Raw genomic sequence first — 20,847 nt, 5'->3', positions numbered from 1 at the left:
AACAAAGTTTTCCCAGAATCACAATGTACTTCTTGGGTTCTGTTTAAACATAATTTGACAGTCATGGTTAACATCTATTTCCAGAAATGTCAAGGCTGTAAAAATTAATTGCTTAATAGCATGACGATATGCCCATTTGATCCATGTTCGTGTGTGCGGTAGGTAACACTACCCAGTCAAGGTTGCCCCCCAGCTGACACCAGTTCTTAAGGTGCTGATGCTTACATTTCTCATTGCGAGCATCTTTCGGAGCTGCATTCAGGGCCCTTGAATGTGGAAAGATACTCAGGAATGGTGGGCTGCACCCAGCGATAGCAGTTTCATGTGTACCTGTCGTGACTTCATCGACAGAGTGGGCCTGTGGAAGTGTGAGAAGTGAGAGGGACCTGAGGAGTTTGAACAGAGCCAGAGAGGCCTGTCATTCTCCTTAACTCCGGGTTCTCTTCCTTGTACCCTCGTTCTTTCCCCCATTGAATTCCCACCCATAGAGAAATCTGCTGAATGTAGGAACATGGTCTGATTGCCTGTGTTCTTGGTTAGCTGTAAAGTAATTGTCATAGGAGTTTGTTTGCTTAGATAAAATTTGAGGTACTTAATCTGAATCAGCACCCACAATTCCACTCTCAGAAGTTGGAGAACATCAGACTTGAGATGACCCCTAGGAATCCCGCAGATGGGGTTTCACTTCTCAGGTGACGGAACTGCAAATCGGAGAAATGGCAGGCTTGCCTGAGATCATACACCTGGGCCTCCAGACACCCAGCCTGGGCTCTTGCCACTAACCACCCTGCCTCCCCAGCAGGGTCCCAGGCTCTTCACTAAGTTTCCAGTAAATGGGTATTTTTCTTATGAGTAATGCCAAGAAATAGAGGAGAAATCAGATAAGTAACATTTTCAGGAGCTGCTTCGTTATTTTGCTAAAAGCAGAATCATTAGATTATTCGGGTCAAATAATCTTTATATATCAGATAGCACACACAGTCCTTTACTGCCTGACATCATGAGAAAATTGTGTGTGTGTGTGTGTGTGTTTCATTCACTTTGGTTGTGTTGCCAGCATAACAATATGATGTCTACAGAGGAGTTGAAATTTGACAGGTTAATTTTATTATATACATGATGCTCTGGCTTTTCACAAATGAGTTTAGCCTGAGGTCATTCAGGAAATTTAGGGTGACCTCTCTGTTTGTAGAAGCAGGTAATTTGTAAAGATGCTCTATTGCTGCCTCATGATATATAATTATGGAAAGGGTAATTAACCATTAGATACTGGAGGGAGGAAGAAAGACAAACTAGTTTCCTTTCCAAAAGGGCTCTTTAGATCCAGGAGAAAGGAGGCTGGTCTGGTTACCTACTGCTGCATAACAAACACCACCCCAAAAAGTTAATGGCTTAAAATAATGATGACATTTATTTAGCCCATAAATCTACAGTTTGGGTGGAGCTTAGTGGGGACAGCTCACCTCTGCTCCATTCAACTTCATCTGAGGCTCCTGCCCTCCTCATGTCTGGTGGCTGAGATTTTCACTGGGCTTCCTAACGGCACGCTGGCTGTGTTCCAGGGTAAATGTCCCGAGAGAGATGGGCAGTAGCCCCTCATCTTTTATGACCTAGTCTTGGGGGTCATGCAGCATCTCTTCTGCCACATTCTGTTTGTCGAGGCAGGCACAAAAGCCTGTCCAGTTGCAAGGGGAAGGGAGCTAGATTCCACCTCCTGATGGGACACAGCAAGGTTCTGGAGAGGATATAGGGCCAGAAGTACTGCTGTGGCCTTTTTCGAAAAATCCAGTCTGCCACAGAGACTCTTGTTTTTTATTTAAGTAGAACAGCCAATAACATGACATTAACCTGGCAGAACCTTATAATGATATTTTTAAAAATATTGCTCACAGGTGAGAGGGAACCTGGATAGAGTAGGGGCAGTCTGGCAAAGAAGTCTACCTTATGAAAGCTAGATTCATTTGCCTGTACAGGTCTGTGTAGCAAATCACGCAGCACCCTGAGAACTCGGGGATATGACTGTCCGCCTTCTCAGAGCCCACCCAGGGTGTGGGTTCCATCAGAGTCAGTTGGACTGTGTCTGGTTCCACCGCGGTTTAACCTGGAACTACATTCAGGTACGGCACTCTGAAATACTGGGAAGAAGTACAAAACTTAAAAACGGAGAGAACCTAGGTGGCACCTAAATGTGTTTGTGGGCCCTGGGATCCCTTGTTTGAAAAAAACAGATTCATTGAGGTAGAATTGACATATAATCAACTGCACATATTTAAAGTCTACAATTTGATGACTTTGGCCTGTGAAACCGTCCCCACACATGGTGAGTATATCGAGGTCCACAGAAGATTCCTTAAGCCTCTTTGTATCCTCTTCATCCTGCCTTTTCCCACCGCCGCCCCCAGGCAGCCATGATTTGCTGTCACTGTGTAGTGTTTCCATTTTTTATAATTTGGTATAAATGGGATCATAGCGTGTATAATTTGGGGAGGGTTCTGGCTTCTGTCACTTAGCATAATGATTGTGAGATTTATTCATATTGTGTATATCAATAATTCATTTCCTTTTTTTTTTTTTTCTGAAGAGCAAGTCCATTTATGGAAACAACCATTTGTTTATCCATTCAGCTGTTGCTAGACATTGGGTTGTTTCCAGTTATTGCTTCTTTTTTTTTTTTTTTTAAAGATTTTATTTATTTATTTGAGAGAGAGAATGAGAGAGAGCGAGCGAGCACATGAGAGGGGGGAGGGTCAGAGGGAGAAGCAGACTCCCTGCTCAGCAGGGAGCCCAATGTGGGACTTGATCCCGGGACTCCAGGATCATGACCTGAGCCGAAGGCAGTCGCTCAACCAACTGAGCCACCCAGGCGCCCCCAGTTACTGCTTCTAAGTAAAGCTCCTGTGAACATTCATGTGCAGGTGTTTGCATAGCCTGAAAAGTGGATTGGCTGGATCATGTGGTAGGTATAGGTGTCACTCTTTAAGAATCTGCCAGACGGTCTTCCAAAGTGGCTGCATCAGCAGTGTGGGAGAGTTCCAGTTCCTTTACATCCTCACCAAGACTTCGTGTGGTCGGCCTCCAGCTGTTCTAATAACTGTGTGGTGATATCTCATCGTGGTTTTAATTTTCCAGTCGCCTGGGAACTAATGGTGTTGAGCGTTTTTCCGTGTGCTTGTTTGCCGTCCATGTATCTTCTTCCACAAAATGCCTGTGCACAAGCAGAATGGTCGTTAAATACAAGGAAGGATATGATGCAGTCTAGAGCACGACCTTTGCCCTCAGGGAACTTTCGAAATTATTTCTGAAACGTAATAATATTTCCAGGCCTTTTAAAATGATGCCTTAACCTTTTTAATGACTCAGATTTGTAATCATAAGCATTCATGACTGTACTGTGTAGGATCCAGTTTTGAGTCCCTTTACTTCTGCTGCCTCATATCCCTTCCTATGACCCTCAACCCTCTCTATCTGGCTGCATCCTAATGTGTATTTTACCAAGAAACGACAAAAAGTGCCTGTGACCAACTTGCATGCAAAACAAAACCAGAAAAGTATGGGGTCAGGAGTAAAGCGCCACGTACAGGCCCCCAGCGGCACGCAGGCTCCTCCCCTCCCTTGTGACAGTATCATGTTCTCTCACTGGTGGTATCTGGTTATGTTTGGTCCAGGGTAAAGTGTTTCACCATTTCCCTTCACATTTACTACACTAATGGGAAAGTAAGTAAACCACTGAGTTTGGGTGTACAAGAGGGTGATACCTGTTTTTGGATGTTTTGCCATTTTCCCTCTGCCAAAATGATACCTTGTAGGTGTAGAAACAAATACCCTGAAAGATTTAAAAGAACACTTTAATTCCCGCCCTAAGCAGTAAGATAAGTTCCTCTTAAGGTGAGCACTCTATTGAGCATCTCTTTCCCAAGATCATTTCCTTCCCAAGCTACTGAAAGACCACACCCACTTCACATCCAGGCTGCCTTGTACTTTGGTGTCCTGGGTCAGACCAGGTACATTCCCTGTGATTTCAGAAATAGAAGTGCCATGCCAGGGCAGACCAGTAGTCTTTCTAGGCTCATGTTTTGTCTGGGGATGTATCAGAGGGTGTTCTCAGGGGCAGGCGATTCTCCCTTGAAACGTGAGTACCAGGAAGATAACGATGCATCCAAATGGGCACCTTCCCTGCTAGGGGCTTGCCACCAATGCACTGGTCTAAATCTTTGTTCTGTGTAGGATTAATGGTCTCTGTGTGGTAGTATCCTTTTGTGCATAAATTACATTTTTTAAATTTAAGGTGTTTGGATGAGTCTAGGTATGTTTTGTGTCTGTCCTTCATGCTTTATAAGTACTGTCTTCTAGCAGCCCTCATTTTTAGAAGCTAAAGCATTTTTTGTTTGTTTGTTTGTTTTTTAAGACCTACCTCCATACTGAAGCTTTCAGATCCTCTGGACCTTTTTTCCTAAATTTCTCTACATTCTCTCAGAGTTTTCTTAAATGACCACGTTATTCAGCAAACCTTTGTGAGGTGCCTGAAGAGTGTGCTAGGTTTTCAGGTCAGTGCTTGGCAAAAACACTCTTTGAGAGAGGGAAACGGAGTCATATACATGCCGTTTGTTGCAGTAGGCACAGGGGACACGTGACAGAAGTCCATGTGACTGTCACAGAGCCATCAGACCTTCATCTCTGGCCCAGACAGCAGGTGTCCTGAAGTTCCAGGGTGTGAACTAGAGGAGAGGGACTTGGAACCAGCATGGCTGTCTTCTGGTACTCCAGGGCCTCTCCTGGGGCGGGCACAACAGTCTGCTGTCTCATGCTTTTTTGGTCTGGAAGGTGGAATCAGCACCATCTCGGGGGAGGGGGAAAGGGATATGCTGAGCTCCAGCCGAAGGAGCTGTTCCATGTACCTCACAGACTCTGTCTTACAAATCCTCATAACTGGGTTATCTTTCCTATTTCGCGGAGAGAACGGAGACTCCCGGGAGGTAAACTGCCCCCACAGTCTTGGAGCTAGTAGGGACTAATCCCAACATTCAAAGCCCAGGTCCGAGGGACTCGTTCAAACCCATGATGCCTCTGTCACACCATTCTGCTTTTCCAGAGCGGTGGCTTTCACATCGGTATAAAGAATTTCCTGGGCGCCTGGGTGGCTCAGTCAGGTCATGATCCCAGGGTCCTGGGATCGAGTCCCACATCGGGCTCCCTGCTCAGTGGGAAGCCTGCTTCTCCCTCTCCCACTCCCCCTGCTTGTGTTCCCTCTCTCGCTGTGTCTCTCTCTGTCAAAAAAATAAAAAAAATCTTTAAAAAAAAAAGAATTTCCTAAGACTTAAAATGGAGAAGCAGTCAGCCTTGTAAAGAGCTTGTTCCTGTCACCTTTTCCTCAGAGAAGGCATCTGAACAGGGTTTTTGTGTGAGCCGTGGCTTGTTCTGTTGGGCAGCCTTCAAGGCACACGGCACCCAGATTACCCTGCATCCATCTGTTTTAGAGCCTGAGTACAAAATTGGTGGCATTTGTCTCAAGGGTAAACTAAAGGAGACCATCCCAAGGATGTTTTGGAATGCCTAATTTTCTTGCCCTCAAACACACGAATTCTCAGGGAAGCCGTTGGGGGTTAGGACAAGGAGACACGGCTTCTCTCCTCCTCCTCTGCCGAGCCCTTCCCCAGAGCACACACCATGGTAAATGTTGCTTGAGGATTACTGTGAGTGTCTCCTTTAGTTCAAATTGCATTTTAGTGAGTAATAACCCCTGCCAAAGCTAAACAAAAGCTAGAAAAGGCAGGACTAATTCCTGAGCTCCTCATAAGACTGCTCACAACATGCCCAGGGCTCATGAATCAGCTGTGACCTAGCCATCAGCTCTTGCCTGCCGTCCCTTCCTAGTGGTAGTTTTCCTGAATTTTCAAAAAGCAGGCGTCCTGGTTCCTGTAAAAGGTCTCCCTTTGGAGGGGTTTATGGGAAATGCAGAGACATTAATCCCGTCTCTTAGGGTGACATTTGCTAACTAATTCTGAATTGTTCCCCCAAAATAGGTTCATTTGACTGAAACAATTTATAGCACATTAAACCCAAAATGTTGTTGTTACTGTACCTTAGATTTTGTTTTTGTGAAGTTTCAGTACCGTTGGAGCTGTATCCTAGGAGTGTGCTTGCTACTTTGGGCAACATCATTGTGGTTAAACCTGGCTGCCTCACCCAGAGAACCATGGCAGCTTCCCTCTCTCGACTTCGGAGCAGCCGTGCACAGAGAATGACTTAATGTTTATTGTTTGTTTAAAAGAAAAAAAAATTTTTTTTTAAGATTTTATTTATTTGCGAGAGAGAGCATGAGAGGGAGGAGGGTCAGAGGGAGAAGCAGACTCCCTGCCGAGCAGGGAGCCCGATGCGGGACTCGATCCCGGGACTCCAGGATCATGACCTGAGCCGAAGGCAGTCGCTCAACCGACTGAGCCACCCAGGCGCCCAAGAAATTTTTTTTTTAAGTAGGGCCATAAATATTCCCATAAAACCCACTCTTGAATCATTACATTTAAGCAACATAACTGTTCAATGAACACTCTAGGATAAGTTGGCTGCTTATGAGATCTACTCAGTGTATAGAGTTTATTGAGCGTGAACTACTTCAGAACATCTACCAGTTTTTGTTTTTGTTTTTTGGGGGGGGGGGGGTTGTTGTTGTTCCAGCCATTTTTAAGTCTACAGTTCAGGGACATTGAAGTTCATTCACAGTATTATACAACCCATCACTACTGTCTGGTTCCAGAACTCTTCCTCACCCCAAAGGGAAACCCCCATACCCATTAGCAGTCACTCCGTATTTCTGGCCCCTGGCAACCAGTAATCTGCTTTCTGTCTCTGAACCTCACCAGTTTGGTTACTACATATAAATGGAGTCATACAACAAACATGTGGCCTATGTGTCTAGCTTTCACCTAGCAGAACGTTTCAAGATTTATCCACGTTGTAACATGTGTCGGTACTTCATTTTATTTTAAAGGCTCAAAAAGATTCCATTGTGTGGACATACCACATCACGTTTATCTGTTTTTCTCATTGGTGGACATTTGTTGCGTGGTTGTTTCCACGTCTTGGCTGTTGTGAGTAATGCTGCTATGGACATTCCTGTGCAGGGGTTAGTTTCAACACTGGTGTTCACTTCTTCGAGGTGTTTGCCCAGACTGGAAGTGCTAGGTCATCCGGCAGTTCTCTGTGACTGCCGCAGCGGATGCAGCATTTTGCATTCCCACCAGCAGTGTACAATTTCATTTCTTTACATCCTCGCCAGCACTTGTTACTCCATTTTATACAATAATATGCATCATATTGGATATGAAGTGGTAGCTCTTGGTGGTTTTGATTTGCATTTCCTACTGACTAATGGAGTTGAGTATCTTCTTGTGTGCTGTTGCCTGTCCATTTGTTGTCTTTGGAAAAATGTCTGTTCAGATCCTTTGCCCGTTTTGCATTTGGGCAGTTGGGTTGTTTGTCTTTCAGTTGGGTTGTTGAGTTGTAGCTTGGTTTGTTTTTCATGGAAATTTTCAGATACCCACTAAAGTAATGAGAGTGGTAAAGCGACCCTGAGCACATGTCCCCCGGGCACAAGTCATTGCACCTGGTCCTCGCGCTCTCCACCCACACCTGGAGGTTTCCAGAACAACTCCCAGCCCTTTAATGTCATCTCACATTTAGTTTAAACTTCCCGATTGAAACATGATTTTATAGTTGGTTTGCTAGAATGAAGATCCAGATAAGGTTCATACTTTGCATTTGGATAATAAACTTCTTTTAGTCAAATTTAATCTTAAATTTCCCTCTTCTTTTCCCCCCTTTCAGTTTGTCTTCTTGAAGGAACTGGATCATGTATCTTACAGAACTTCTACATTTTAGGTTTCACTTACAACATCCCTGTGGTGTTCTCCCCTGGTATAAGCTAGAAGATAGAACTAGGGGTTAGATCTGATTCCAGTTCAAGTTTCTGGAAGAAACACCTCAGTTGTGGAGTTGTGTCCGTCTCTCCAGGTAGAACAGAGCAGGACCAGCTCTCTCTGTGATGGCCCTGGCCACTCATCATCGTTGCCAAGTGATGCCATTCCATTTCTGTCAGTCACTCCTACTTCATTGGATTCCTCTTCACAGACAAACTCCTTTGTCAGGTGTTTAATTGCCTTGCTGTCCAGTTGGGTCAGGAAAGTTCCATCCAGTGCTTGATCCTCTCCCTTGATTTCCCAGCACTTAGGATCATGAGTGGTTTCCAAGCTGGGCCAGGTGTGCTTCTGTGAGCATCATCATGAACTCCCAGATTTGACCTTTTAAATAATGTTCCCGTCCACTGCACTTCCACCCGCCGTCAGTCTTTAGATCAGTGGTCCTGACTCAGGTCATCTGGGGACTTTTAACGAAAATAATGTCCAGACAACTGGGTCAGCCTCTCTGGGGGTAGAGCTGAGCATGTTGCTTTGAAAAGGCCTTGCAGGTGATTCTGATGCACAGCGAAGATTGAAGGTCCTTGTTGGAACCCCCTCCCTGACAAGGGGCACAAGATGCAGAGCCCTGTCTTCAGGATTGCTGGCTCACCCTGGGCTGTCTGCCCTGGCTTGCTTCCTTACTCTCACTTCACCACATAGTCCCAATACCTGGACTTCATGATAAGCAAGCCTCATGGACATGTGCTGCCTGCCCTTCTTCTCCTCCCCTCCTCTCCTCTCCCCTGACCTGGAGCAGAGCTTGGCTAAACTTCATAAGGGAGACCGCACTGAAGTCCCCAGGGCAACACCCTTAGATCTGCAGCCAGAGTGGGCCTACCAGTCTACACCGTGGCAACCCTGGGCACCAAGCAGGTTTTTGCTTGTTAATTTCCAGGGTCTTCTGGGGCCTTCTGTATTTAACACTACCGGCAGTGGTAAATACTGTCTCTTGATGTTTTTTCCCTCTCTTTTAGACATCACACCCCCTTACCATACCACATAAAAAAAGATACCCCAGATTTCCCTCCAGACCTTGCCCCCTGGCCTGGGGCTGAGGCAGCTGGGTAGGGGTTTTGTTTGTAATTCACTTGTACCTCCTGAAGGCTGGGCTGTGGACCCCCAGCAGGTGGCATTCCCAGTATCTTCAGTCAAGGGAAGGACTGCCTCTCTGCCTGTGTTCGGGCCTGTGACACCACTGTCAACAGTTGAGGTGGGCCTAAGGAAGTCGGCGTGAGCAGAGAGATGAATCATGATGTTTGGCTTCTTGCCCTATGCCCATAAAAGTGGCATTTCCTTAAATAGATCAGAACCTTAATAACTATTTAAAGAACATGTGGTAGTAGGGGGTGTATTTTATGGCCTTTAATTAAACTTCAGACAAATTAAAACATTTTTAACGATGTTTTATGACATTTTTTATCCTTTTCCGTGGAGATTTGTGTAATCTTTTCGCTCACTTACCCCACTCCCTCAACTCTCAGGGCATACAAGGGCACACCAAAGTGGGGCCACCTGAAGGCTGCAGGCAGAGGACAGCATCATGTCTTAGTCATAGGAGCAGGTGAAGGCTTCTGGCCCAGCTCAGGAAGGAGCAAGTGGGAAACGCCCAGCTGGTCCTGTGGAGGGGTGTGAGGTGTTGGGCGATTTTACGAGTCTAGGTCTGAGTTTTTATGATCGTGAAAAGGACAGCAGATGGGCTTGTGAAGCAGGCCATGTCCATCTTCCCTGTCAGATCTCTTAGTGGACATTTCTTAGATGGGAGGTCCTGGATGGGAGGATGTGCGCCTGTAGGAGAAAATGTGACAGAGCACCTCATTTGAGTCTGTGCTGAATGCTTTCTTGAACTTTTGTTGACACATATCATAACCATCTCCTTTTTGTCCACCTAGTCCAAACATAGACTTACCTGAAAGAGTAGAAAAATCCTGAGTTGACCTGAAAACCAAATGCAAAATCTGAATTCATTAATTAGAAACTTACATTACAGTTACTAGTATGTTCCATTGTCCCTATTTTAAAAAGAAAATTGTTCCCTTCTTACAGAGCTTGGCGCCATTGCCTGTGAATAGTGAGCAATAGAAGGTTCTTCCATTAGTGTGCATATTCCCCTCAAAACACCATTTTGGGGCTTTAAGAATAGTTTATTTTAAAGGTGTTGGCTGGCTTGCTGAAGCAGCCATCCATGTAGGGGTCAGGACCTGTGTGGATGGAAGGCCCTCGATCCTCCGCAGCCCCTGCGCTGATCTGCAAAATGTAAATGGGCCCTTCTGCCCAGAGAGAAGTGCACTTGGGCTTTACAGTCAAGGGTTTTTCCTTATGCCCCGAAAAATGCCGCTTTTTAAAAATAGTCCATTTCTAGACAACCTTTGTGAAATAAACATGTCAAAAAGCGTATCTGTGAATGTCGTAAGACCATTACGGATAATTGAACTTTGCGATGAGGTGGCTTCTTAAAGCTAAATTAATAGCCGCGGAATCAAGAGCTCCACAGAGGAAGCCAGGGGACTTTTCTAGCACCCTTTTCGGCCTCAGAGAACCAGCTTTGTTGTTTATATAGACTTTTCTCTGTTCAATCTGCATTATTTCCCAGTAGTTTGATTTTTCAGCCCTGATCCTCAAAAACAGTGAAACAAGCAGTGAGATGGGGAGCGGAGGGCGCAGGCCCAGCGCTGTTGTGGTGGCTTGGGTGGTGGCAGCCTTGCCTGGGGCCAGCTTTCTCAGATGTTAGGCTTTTCTCCACTTGCATCGAAGCCCCAGCCTCATTTTCCCCCAGGGTCTCTCGGGATGGGTGAGGAGGTGGAGGGACAGGGGTGGGCAGAGCACTCAGAGGCCTCACTTGGATTCGATGCGTTGTGGCCTCGCTGTCCCTTGTGGGGTACAGTGCCCAGCCTGGCTCCCTCCAACTGGCGGAGGCTGAGACACCTGCCAGCCTGCCTGGGCTTGGACTTCGGAAGTTTGGTTGTCAGGTACTTCAAAGTTAACTCCCCCTACCCTGGAACTCGAGAAACCATTGTTCCTCATTGTTTAAATTTCTTTGGCATGTTTTGTAAATGAAGTCGCTGCTCTGCCTGGAGGTTCCAGGCTTGAGGTCAGGTTTGTGTTGAGGAAGCTGGGGAAGGCTGGGGTTCCCACAGCTGGGGAGCTGGGGCGCAGCCGTTTCCTCTGCTGTAGGAGCCTCTGGCGTGCGGCGTGGGGAGGCCAGGCACGTAGGCGGCTCTGCCAGACGCCTGCCTTTCAGGGAGCTGGAGAGGGGGCTGCGGCGGCAGGAAGTGGAGATTTGTTTTCCTCCAGAAATGAATGTGGCCTCCGGGGGCAAGGGCTGGGAGTCCTCAGCGGCCACGTGTTGCCGCCGGCCTCACACAGGGCTTGGACAAGCCAGTAAGAGGCTGCTTGCCCTGTCGTCTGTGCGATGGTACGAGGTGCCCTCGGCTCTTTGATCAGGGCACTTGTCACGGGATCTGGTCGGGTTCCTAGGAGGAGCATGGCTGGGCTTGGGACGGGACTGAGTTTGAATAACCACCCAAATCAGCTCTGGAACCTGGGCCTCCTTATCTAAAACTGCTCCTGGGTGATGGTGGGATTAAGGTGACACCCTGTCCTCCCTGCTGCTGGCCCAGCACCTTGGACAGGTCACTTCCCTTCCCTGGTTCCAGTTTCCTCCCAGCTGGCACCCACACCCCTGGCTGGCTGCTTCCTGAGATTCCGATGAGATGAAGGAGGCCCGTTTGCTGTGTCAGCCATCAGCAGTAACTCTCGGACACCGCTGGTTGCACCCTCACAGGAGGCAGGGACTGTCATTGTCCGCCGGAGAGGGGGCCGGTCAGGGTTGGGACAGGAATGCTTGCCTGGGCTGTGTCTTCATGGCCAGGAAGTGTGGGAACTGCAGCCTGGAGGCAGGGAGGACCTACCCGGCCCGGTGGCCAGGGAAGGGTTGGCGGGCTCACTCATAGAGGCCAAGTCAGATGGCCCTGAAAGCTTGCTGAGACCTTCCCTGGGACTCTTGGCAGGTTTGCATCCTTTTGTGCTTTAATCTGGTAATTTTCCTCACCACAGTTTCTGAACAATGCTTTCAGGCCAGATTGGCGAGACTGGCCGCCCCAGATAATCGGGTTACCAAGGGGAAATGACCTCTGGAATGATTACCCACAGAGCTGCCACCTTTTTGAAGGCTTGTGCTTGAGTGGAAGCCCCCCCAGAGGACAGCATTCTGGGTGTCTGCAGTCAGGGGCCAGAGAAATCATTTCAGTGACAAGGCCGATGAAAAGATCAGCCCCACTCTCTTCCATGCTACTCGCTCTTTTTGTAAGGGGACTGACCGCAAGCTGTGAGTCTGGATTAAGACCGTCTTCCCGGAAGGGCCACTTGCCCAACTTGGTCCTGTCCTCCCCACCTGCCTCCGTCCATGAGCCCCAGGTCCCCTACTTGGTGTGAGGACCTAACAGTTTGTAAACCTGGGGTGAGGGATGGCAGAGTTTGTAAAACCCTATACACATACACACAGTATTTGTATCGCTGTGATCGCTTGTCCCTGGGAGGAGTGGCAACCTGTATCCAGGAGTGGGGGGGTTGCCTTCACTAATAAAGTCTGGGCTTCCCAGTACCCTAGGAGCTAACCCTTGATGCAGTTGAAGTCTGTGTGAAAGAAACAGTGGGGCCTCAGACAAGAGGTGTTTGGGAAGTGCTCTCTTTTTCAATCTGTGGCATTTACATAAAGTGTGTGAATTTCCAAAATTTAACTGGAGTTTCAACTTCAAAAGGATTTTTTTTTTTTTTAAAGATTTTATTTATTTATTTGAGAGAGAGAGAATGAGAGACAGAGAGCATGAGAGGGAGGAGGGTCAGGGAGAAGCAGACTCCCTGCCGAGCAGGGAGCCCGATGCGGGACTCGATCCCGGGACTCCAGGATCATGACCTGAGCCAAAGGCAGTCGCTTAACCAACTGAGCCACCCAGGCGCCCCTTCAAAAGGATTTTTGCAAATAAAGGTAAAGGCTACATAATAGCCAAACTGTGTTATCATATGGTCAACTATTTCCGACTATGTTACTTTTATAGTTGCAAATAATTTACTATGAATGTGGAAAGAGACACCAAGAAAGTCAGGGTGATGCGTGGAGAGGCTCTGTGGGAAAGCACACAGCCCCAGCATCAATTGGCTCCCAGTGTCTCCTAAGGCAGGAAGGCAGCTGTTGACGTCCTCAGAACACAGAGGTTTTGATGGACTGTAAATCTGTGCCTAGAGCCCTAACAGGGGAGGTCAGGCGGAATCATAACTTCTTAACATAGCACTTTTGCTCCCCAGGGCCCCATGAGGCTGCAGAGCTGCCAGACCAGCTCCCTGTGCCCAGAGTTCTTCCCATGAGGGGGAGGTGGCTCAGATGTGTGCGGCCAAGGGGGCAGTGACCTGTGGGTGGTGGGCAGGATGGGATGGGCACCCGCTGAAAAGTCCAGTCCCTGACACCTGCCGGTCTTGGGACATGACCCCTAGCACACTGTGCCTTCTCCAGAGGCTCCCCCTGCCTGGGGTTTGGAGGCCATGTGGCATCCGAGGTCACCTTCCCCCTCCTCAGCATGCTCCTGAGAAGATCGCAAGGTGTGTTACTTACACCTTATTTTTCTTTTCCTTCAGAATATTGACATTACAAACTTCAGCAGCAGCTGGAATGACGGACTGGCCTTTTGCGCTCTCCTGCATACGTACCTTCCGGCCCACATTCCGTATCAAGAGCTGAACAGCCAAGATAAGGTAGGCTGGCTGTGAAACAGCCCAGCTCCTGGCGTCCTTACCACACAGGGGAGACAGAGCCTTCCAGCAGCAGGGCCCCCACCACGGTGCTGGCTCACAGCGGCCCCATCCCAACTTGGTCTTATTCTGGGATTGAGCTGTTAGTGCTGAGCCAGCCAGTCCCTGACCTTGTGTGGGACATTTGGTGGGTTCAGCATTCCCCAAGTTACAGCATTCCCGGTGGGAGCGCTCAGCCTTCCTGGGTGATGACATTTAGGATCACGAGCTTTATACCCTTGAGAGCCGCTCAAGGCATGAGTGGTCTGGGCAGTGCTTCCCATGCCAGGTCAGTCCTCTGCCAGCCCCGTGTGGTCCAGCCATCCCACTCACGGAGCTGCTTGGGGACAGCCCCTGTCCAGATGGGCACTGGCAGAGGTCCCCGGCATGAGCCCTCCTCTGGTTCCCTCCTGCCCTCAGATAATGCTTGAAATTCCTCCCGGGGGGGTAGCTCACTTGACAGGTGTTTCTGATCGGCTTTTGGGGTCCGGGTCCAGGCGGCTCAGGACTGATGTGTTGAGAGTGGCCCTTTTGCACAGTGAGGAAGGAATGAGCGTGTGGAGATTGCTCCACGGACGGTCACGAGAGGAGCAGCTGGGCCCTGCAGAGGGGCAGTCAGGGTTGATGGGGGCTCCAAGGGCTCCAGCATAGGTTTGTTCTGGTCCCAAGTGGAGGTGGCTGTCCGTCTTCCCCAGCATCGTGAGTAGTGCAGGCCGCCTTCTTCCTGGCCTTGCTTGTCCATTCCAGTAACACAGTTTGTTTTACAGCGAAGGAACTTCACCCTGGCCTTCCAGGCGGCCGAGAGCGTTGGCATCAAATCCACACTGGTGAGTCACTGGCAGGGCCCCTCCTTTTTGTTCGGAAGAGTTTCCTTCTCATTAAGGGAGATCTGGGTGGTGTGGTGGCCTGATGAGCAGGGGGCTAGTGGGTGGGGCTGGGGGGCCACCCTGGCCACCCGAGCGAGTGTCCCGTCAGGGGTGCAGGCAGGGTTTCACCTCAGTCCCATGGGCACTTTATGCCTCATGTGAATTGTCTTGAGGGAGCGGTCTGAGGTGGGTAGAGTCATCCTGACCACAGCCCGGCAACTTTGACTTCCTCAGAGTCACCTTTTCTAGTTGAATCCCTGGGTTCAGAAGAAAAAATACTAACAAGTTTATAGCAAGTCACTGTCAGAGGCATATTCCTGCAGGTCTCTCTACCTTTTGTCAAACTAGAGGGAGAGGGGAGGCGATGCAAGGCAAAGAAGAAGGCTTTAGAGGCTGAGCAGGCGCTCCCGCGCTTCAGGGGCCGTGGCACATGCCACTCATGGGGGGTGGGGGGCACGAGTTGTAGCAAACCCTCGCATTTCAGGGTCGTCAGGCCGCTGCCCGGCACCCACAGTAGCTCCCAACAGCTGTGCTTCCATCAGAGCTCTTGCCCCGTCACCACGTCTGACTTTCTGAAGAAGATACTGCGTCCAGATGCAAAGCCAGGCCTTCCATACCCAGCGACACTTAGATTATATAAACTCGGGACCGCAGCGGTGGTGTCATCCAGCGACACGCGGCGGCCAGTGCACAGCTGGGGGAGTTCCGCAGAGTAAGAGCCCCGTGAGGCCAGGTCACTGCCCCAAGGGCATCCCTCGCCCTGACTAGTAACATCTGGGTGGCTTTGAAGAAGTGTTTACATTCATATTTACCCCAACAGGAGTGTTTGTGTAGAGTTCCAGAAGTGTATCTTCTGACTTGATAGAAATAGGCTTGTTTAGGGTGGCCTCTATTCCGTTGTACAGAGAGAAAGAGAAGTTACCATTATTGAAATGTTTTGTTATCCTGGTATTTTACATCACATGTAAAGTTCCAACATATAAAAAGTGGGCCATTTCCACCCCTCCAAAAAAAAACCTTTATATTGATCAAGATCTTATATTGAACAAACATGTTTTCTTTTTTCTGTACCAAGTCACCAATGGGTGGCCCGTTCCATCCTGCTGGCCATGGCCTCACCTATGGAACCTCCCAGAGCAGTGCTCTGGAGCGAGGCTCCCCTGGAAAGTGACGGATGTTCTTCAGCAACAGTGGGTCTCTTCTGGGGGCCTCCCAGTCCCGTATCCAAGTCCTGGGTTTCCCACGTTCGTTTTCATCAGCTGGCATCTCACAGATGACTGGTATTCTGCAGGGTACAATTAGAAAACAGTGTCTTTGATGCTTTCAGATGGTTGCCATGGTGAAGGGCACTGGAAAGTTGAGTTCTGGGAACCCTGGGCACACAGAGACTCTCCTAGGACAGAGACTAGGGTGAGAAGTGCTCTCAGAAGCGAGCACATGGAGCGGTTTAAGAAAAGAAGCAGACAGGGATTGAGGCCGCAAAGACGAAAGCCAGCCTCAGAGGGCCGTGGCCAGGAGCAGGGGCGCCCCGGTATGTGGCTCTGGGGCAGGGCTCGGGCACAGATGGGCAGCTCAGGGACCATGTGGACGCTTCCAGGCACACTCGGCAGTGAGGGAGCAGGCATCCCAGCCCGGCCTTCAGCGGGTGTGATCAGGCTTGGCCCAAAGTCAGAGGCCCCGCCCCGTGCAAGGGCCCATGTAGCTGTCGGGGAGCCTGTCGGGATGGGCCCAGGGGTGACCCGGGGTTCTAACCAGGTTTCTTCCTTCTCCGCCAGGACATTAATGAGATGGTGCGGACTGAGCGGCCTGATTGGCAGAGCGTGATGCTCTACGTGACCGCAATCTACAAGTACTTCGAAACCTGAGCACACCGGAAGGACTCTCCCCGTTACCAAGTGACACCAGCGCCATTAGCTACGCACCCCGTAAAGCTTTCAGCGACTCTCTGGGCCGCCCTGCAGCGTGTGAGCCTTCAGCCGGGGCTTCTGAGTCAGGAGAACTCGGGCCTCCATGGCCCCCGGCTCGCGGCCGGCTCCGCGCACACGACCCGTCCGGCCAAGGTCGGCGTGGGCTCCACGCACGGCGCACACGCTGTTTGCTGCCAGAGTTTTTTCTGAAGAGAATATTGAACTGCATTAGTGCCGTGGGGTGTAAAAACCAGCTCATGCGCAGCTCAAGTCGGGGAAGGGGCTGAAACTCTGGGGGCAGCTCATGGGGGGTTAGTGAAAGCTTCAGCCACAGTGCTTTTTGACTACTCGCCGGTGCGGCTTCTGGCACCCGTGAGAACCAGGCTGGGGACTCGGTGCCTGACAGAGGTGCCTGGAGAGCAGGCTGTGGCCCTGGATGTGGAGGGCCATGGAGTGCATCACCATGGCAGTGGGGCGGCCACTGATTGCACGTGGCAGGGCTGGTCTGGCCTGCGTGATTTAGGTGTTTACAACTTGAGCTAACAGATGATCATGACTCGAGGTTCCGGCTGGTGGCGCCCGCCGCTGCTGAAGGGTTGGTTTTGCGCCTGGGCCCCCGTCGAGCAGAGGCGGCCCCCTGGCCTCGCCGCTGCCAACCTGTCCTTTAGCCTGGAAGGGGCTTGGGAACCCAGCTCTGACTTTAGGTTTCTGGACAAAAGAATTGGTCAAAAGGAGTTCTAGTTAAAAAAAATTTTTTTTCCTTAAGAGCAATATTGGGGGAAGATACCTCCTGTTGTGTTAGTACCAAAGTTAAATTGTCTTAGTAAACATAGAGATAAAACACAAAATCTGGACGCGAGCATGGTGAAAGCCAGAAATGAAGTCAGAAGTAGCAGGAGAAAAAGCCGAACAGCTGGAGGGAGCCCAGCCGGGTAATTTAAAGTCACTGAGTCACTCAGATGAAATCCTCCTGGGCAAGAATTTAAGGAAGTGCCTTCAGTCTCCTTGCACGGGTACACCGGAGAGAGGGTCTTGGAGGCCGCTGTGACCACAGCCAGAGCAGATGGTGTCAGGGCTGGTGGCCTGCAGCCCCATGATGGAGTTGGTCCCTTGCCACGCACGCCAAATGACAGGCAGCCGCACCAGCACCCCTTCCATGCGGTGGAATCGAAGCCTTATGAGGGGTTCTGTTGAGGCGACTCTCAGGCTGGGACCCAGCCCTTCTTGGAAATAGGGATCCCACATCTCATGCACCTAACACAGTAGCTGTTGGTTTGAACAGTGTCGAGACCTGTTGCTTCTAGAATACAACTGTGTTTGGTGCCTGCAAAGTAGCACGAGGAAGAGTTGCCACCAGTGGGAGCAGGATTGCTGCCCCAGCCACAGGATGCGAAGAAGGCTGCCCAGCCAGCACGTGGGCCCGGGGGTTCTGCGTTCATGCGTGATGTTCTAGACTAGGAGTATGACGTGTCTGTAGCCTAGGAAAGAACGTGGTTATTGTGCAGTGGGCTGTGTGTGTGTGTGTGTGTGTGTGTGGCCTGCTGGCCCACGGTCACCAGCTGGCTGGTAAGTGCCCATCAACCCTGCCCAGATGCCCTAACCTGGCAGCCCTGGCTGCCGCCCCAACTGGAGGCTTTTTGTGAAATGCCTGTTTTCAGCTAAGGAAGGTGAGGCTCAGTGAGCAGAATCCAGCCCCAGAGCGCACCAGAAGACCCTGGCGGTTACCTGTCCCCATCCTCCCTGACCAGGTTCCATTCTGGCTTCTGTTGTTCTGTGGACAGGTGCCCTGTGCTGTCAGATGAGGGACTGTTAGGTGAGAATTACACTTTTTTAAATGTCTCTCCACTCGGTCTTCCTGAGTCCCACTTTCGCTCTCATTTGCCCTCATGGAAGCCTGTGCTCTTGTCTGGACCCAGTGTGTCTGACTGTGGCCATGTTTTTATTTATTATGGTTGGGGGGTGCTTTTTTGTCCGATGAAGACGACTTTCCTGGGTTGGCAGTTCACACATTGGTCCCTTCCTAGCCAAGTGAGCCAGCTGTGGCAGCTCATGCTGGGGGGCCTGGGGCTGTGCCCACAAGGCTGTCATTGGGGTCAGTGACTGGAAGGGGTGGCCGCAGGAAGTGCCGGGACCAGGCCCAGCCTGTTTAAGGGCCCATCTCTGCCTCCCTGACAGAGGCTGTGCAGGGGTGCCCAGCCGGGCCGCCTACATTTGCATGTGGGTCCACAGGCGAGAAGATTCTAGAAGCATGACTTTTCTTTTTCTAATAGGATCTTTTTATAACACTGTTGGCTTTATGGGTTAATTCTAGGTGGTCATATATACCTAAAAGTGCTACTGTGAGGTGCTTTTGGTCCAGTGACCCTTGACGTGAAGCCTCCAGGAAGTCATTTTGCCTCTTCTCCCTTCAAGCACAAGCTTTCCTGCAAAAGGGCCAGTTACATTTCTGTGTCTCTCAACCACGGGCTTCTGCTGACTGACAGTACTTTTTTAAAAATTTTGTTCTATTAAATATTCTCGAATGTATTAAAATTGCTGAAATGCATCAGGCTTGGGCTTTTCTAGCTCGACACTTCAGCTGCTCCCCTGACGTGGTGTGAACAGGGCCTTGGCCGCCCCCCGGGACTGGCTGTGGCAGGAGGAGGGCTCCTGAGCCCAGGCTCCATCCCCTCTGGCTGCCCCTCCCCTGCAGCTCACAGGCCAGGAAATGTGTTGGGGGGAGGACCTGGGGAGGGGCGGGTGCTGGGGTCTGCCAGGTCCCACCCTGGGCTGCAGAGCAGAGCTACGGGCCAGATGCCCAGGCCTGAGACCCCAGAAGCCCTGCCCAAGTTACCCTACAAGAACGGAAGCCCTGGCATTCCCCAGTGGTAGCCCAGACATGTGCTGTGGGGAACGGAGTGGTGGGGAGGGGGTGCCTTGAGGGTTGTTTTTTTTTTTTTTCCCTAGCAGTGCATCTTCTTGGAGATCATTTTCAGAATATATAAAATTAGAGGGAAAAGAATCGGTAATTATACCACTCAGAGCACGCAAACCAGTCAAGCCTTTTTTTCCCTGCGCATCTTGTGTGGGATGATTATGAATCCACGGAGCGCAGCCCAGGACAACACTGGGGCTCGTCACACTGCATGCTACGTGTCCCACGTGGAAGGGCCTGTGGGACCACCCCCTGACACAGTGACCTATGGGGCCTTTCCTGGGCCCAAGACCCCCTTCCCAGGGCCGGCGTCCGGCCAGTAAGTGAGCTCACAGCTGGGGAGCCCCAGAGCCCATGGCCTGAGTTGAGGTGTGGCCTATTGAGTGCCGACAACCGCGGGCGTCCACCGTGGCCCGGCTTCCAGAACGCAGCACCCGAGTCCTTGGGGTACAGAGCTGGGCAGGGTAAAGACTGCGCTGGGACTGGGGCTGCCTCCGGCTTCTCCCCACTTGCCAGCTGTGGGGCCTGGGGTGCTCGCTTAGACACGGTGGGAGCTCCTGCCCTTTGCCGGAGTGTAAGGCGGTCGCTCGGCTGGGAACAGCAAGAGGCCTCTGCGACCAGCATGTTGGGCTCTGTGTGCAGTGCGCACCAGTCACAGTGGCAGGAGGGGTGACCCGCCCCCCAGGACCCCTGGGCAGCAGGGACAGAACGGGCTGTCTAAGCTGCTGCCCCTCAGGTGTGGAGTCTGCCCTCCCCAAAACATCCCTCCCGCCTGCCTGTCATGCCCGCTGCCTCCGGAGCCGACTGAGGCCGGCCATGGGGAGTCCTGTGTAGCCTGACTTCCTAACCCGCTCACAGCCTGGTGGCTCCCGGTGGGGCCAGCCAGGGGCTCTGCTTTCCTAGACACAGTGCTTGCTCTTCCTGTCCCAGGACAGCACGTCTGGGGAGGGAACTGTTACCACCTTGAGTTAGGGAAGGTTCTAGAACCTCTTGGGGGGGGGGTTTGATGGGTGGAAGCAAGGAAACAAGTTCAAGAAGGAGAGATCCAGAAAAGATCTCACAACCCCCTATCCACAGTCTCGCAGGGCTGGGGTCCTAGACCTTGGGTGGCCATGCCCTGGTGACACAGTGGCCAGCTCTTTGGCCCTATCCTTGCAGGGCTGCGCTTCCCACACCCTTGGTCTGGCCTGAGTTCTGTTTCAGGTTGTCCTTTAAATGGAAGGCAGGGCGGATAGAGGGGGTCTTGTGCTCTGCACCGGGTAGATGAGGAGTGGATTCTGGTCAGGGCCAGGCTGTGGGGAAAGCAGGAGCTCAGCCTACCAGGTCAGGGCTTCGCTGGGCCGCACCTAGTGCATCTGTGCGGGAGGCAGGGTGGGGGCCTGGGAGGACAGGGCTCCACAGTCCCTGGGCCTGGCTCATACTGTGGG

At 50.8% G+C, this 20,847-nt stretch overlaps 1 protein-coding gene across 5 annotated transcripts in view; it reads left to right on the top strand.

Moving 5' to 3' along the window:
* The window catches only part of SPECC1L (sperm antigen with calponin homology and coiled-coil domains 1 like), a 144,018-nt gene extending 124,967 nt beyond the window's left edge, over window positions 1–19,051 (top strand). For 3 of the 5 annotated variants that reach the window (XR_004676332.1, XM_034989265.1, XM_034989261.1), the window contains 3 exons: window positions 13,581–13,697; window positions 14,501–14,560; window positions 16,375–19,051. Coding sequence is in view for 4 of the 5 variants with exons in the window: in XM_034989265.1 (XP_034845156.1) it covers window positions 13,581–13,697; window positions 14,501–14,560; window positions 16,375–16,464 (267 nt within the window). In the remaining variant the exon portion in view is untranslated. The remainder of the gene's footprint in view (window positions 1–13,580; window positions 13,698–14,500; window positions 14,561–16,374) is intronic. The other 2 variants (XM_034989263.1, XM_034989262.1) reach the window with 1 other exon arrangement.
* The last annotated feature ends 1,796 nt before the right edge of the window (window positions 19,052–20,847 follow it).

This window comes from Mirounga leonina, unplaced genomic scaffold (genome assembly GCF_011800145.1).
Source record: "Mirounga leonina isolate KUSES-001 unplaced genomic scaffold, KU_Mleo_1.0 Mir_481, whole genome shotgun sequence".
Classification (NCBI taxonomy): domain Eukaryota; kingdom Metazoa; phylum Chordata; class Mammalia; order Carnivora; family Phocidae; genus Mirounga; species Mirounga leonina.
This window is presented reverse-complemented; position numbering and strand designations above follow the sequence as displayed.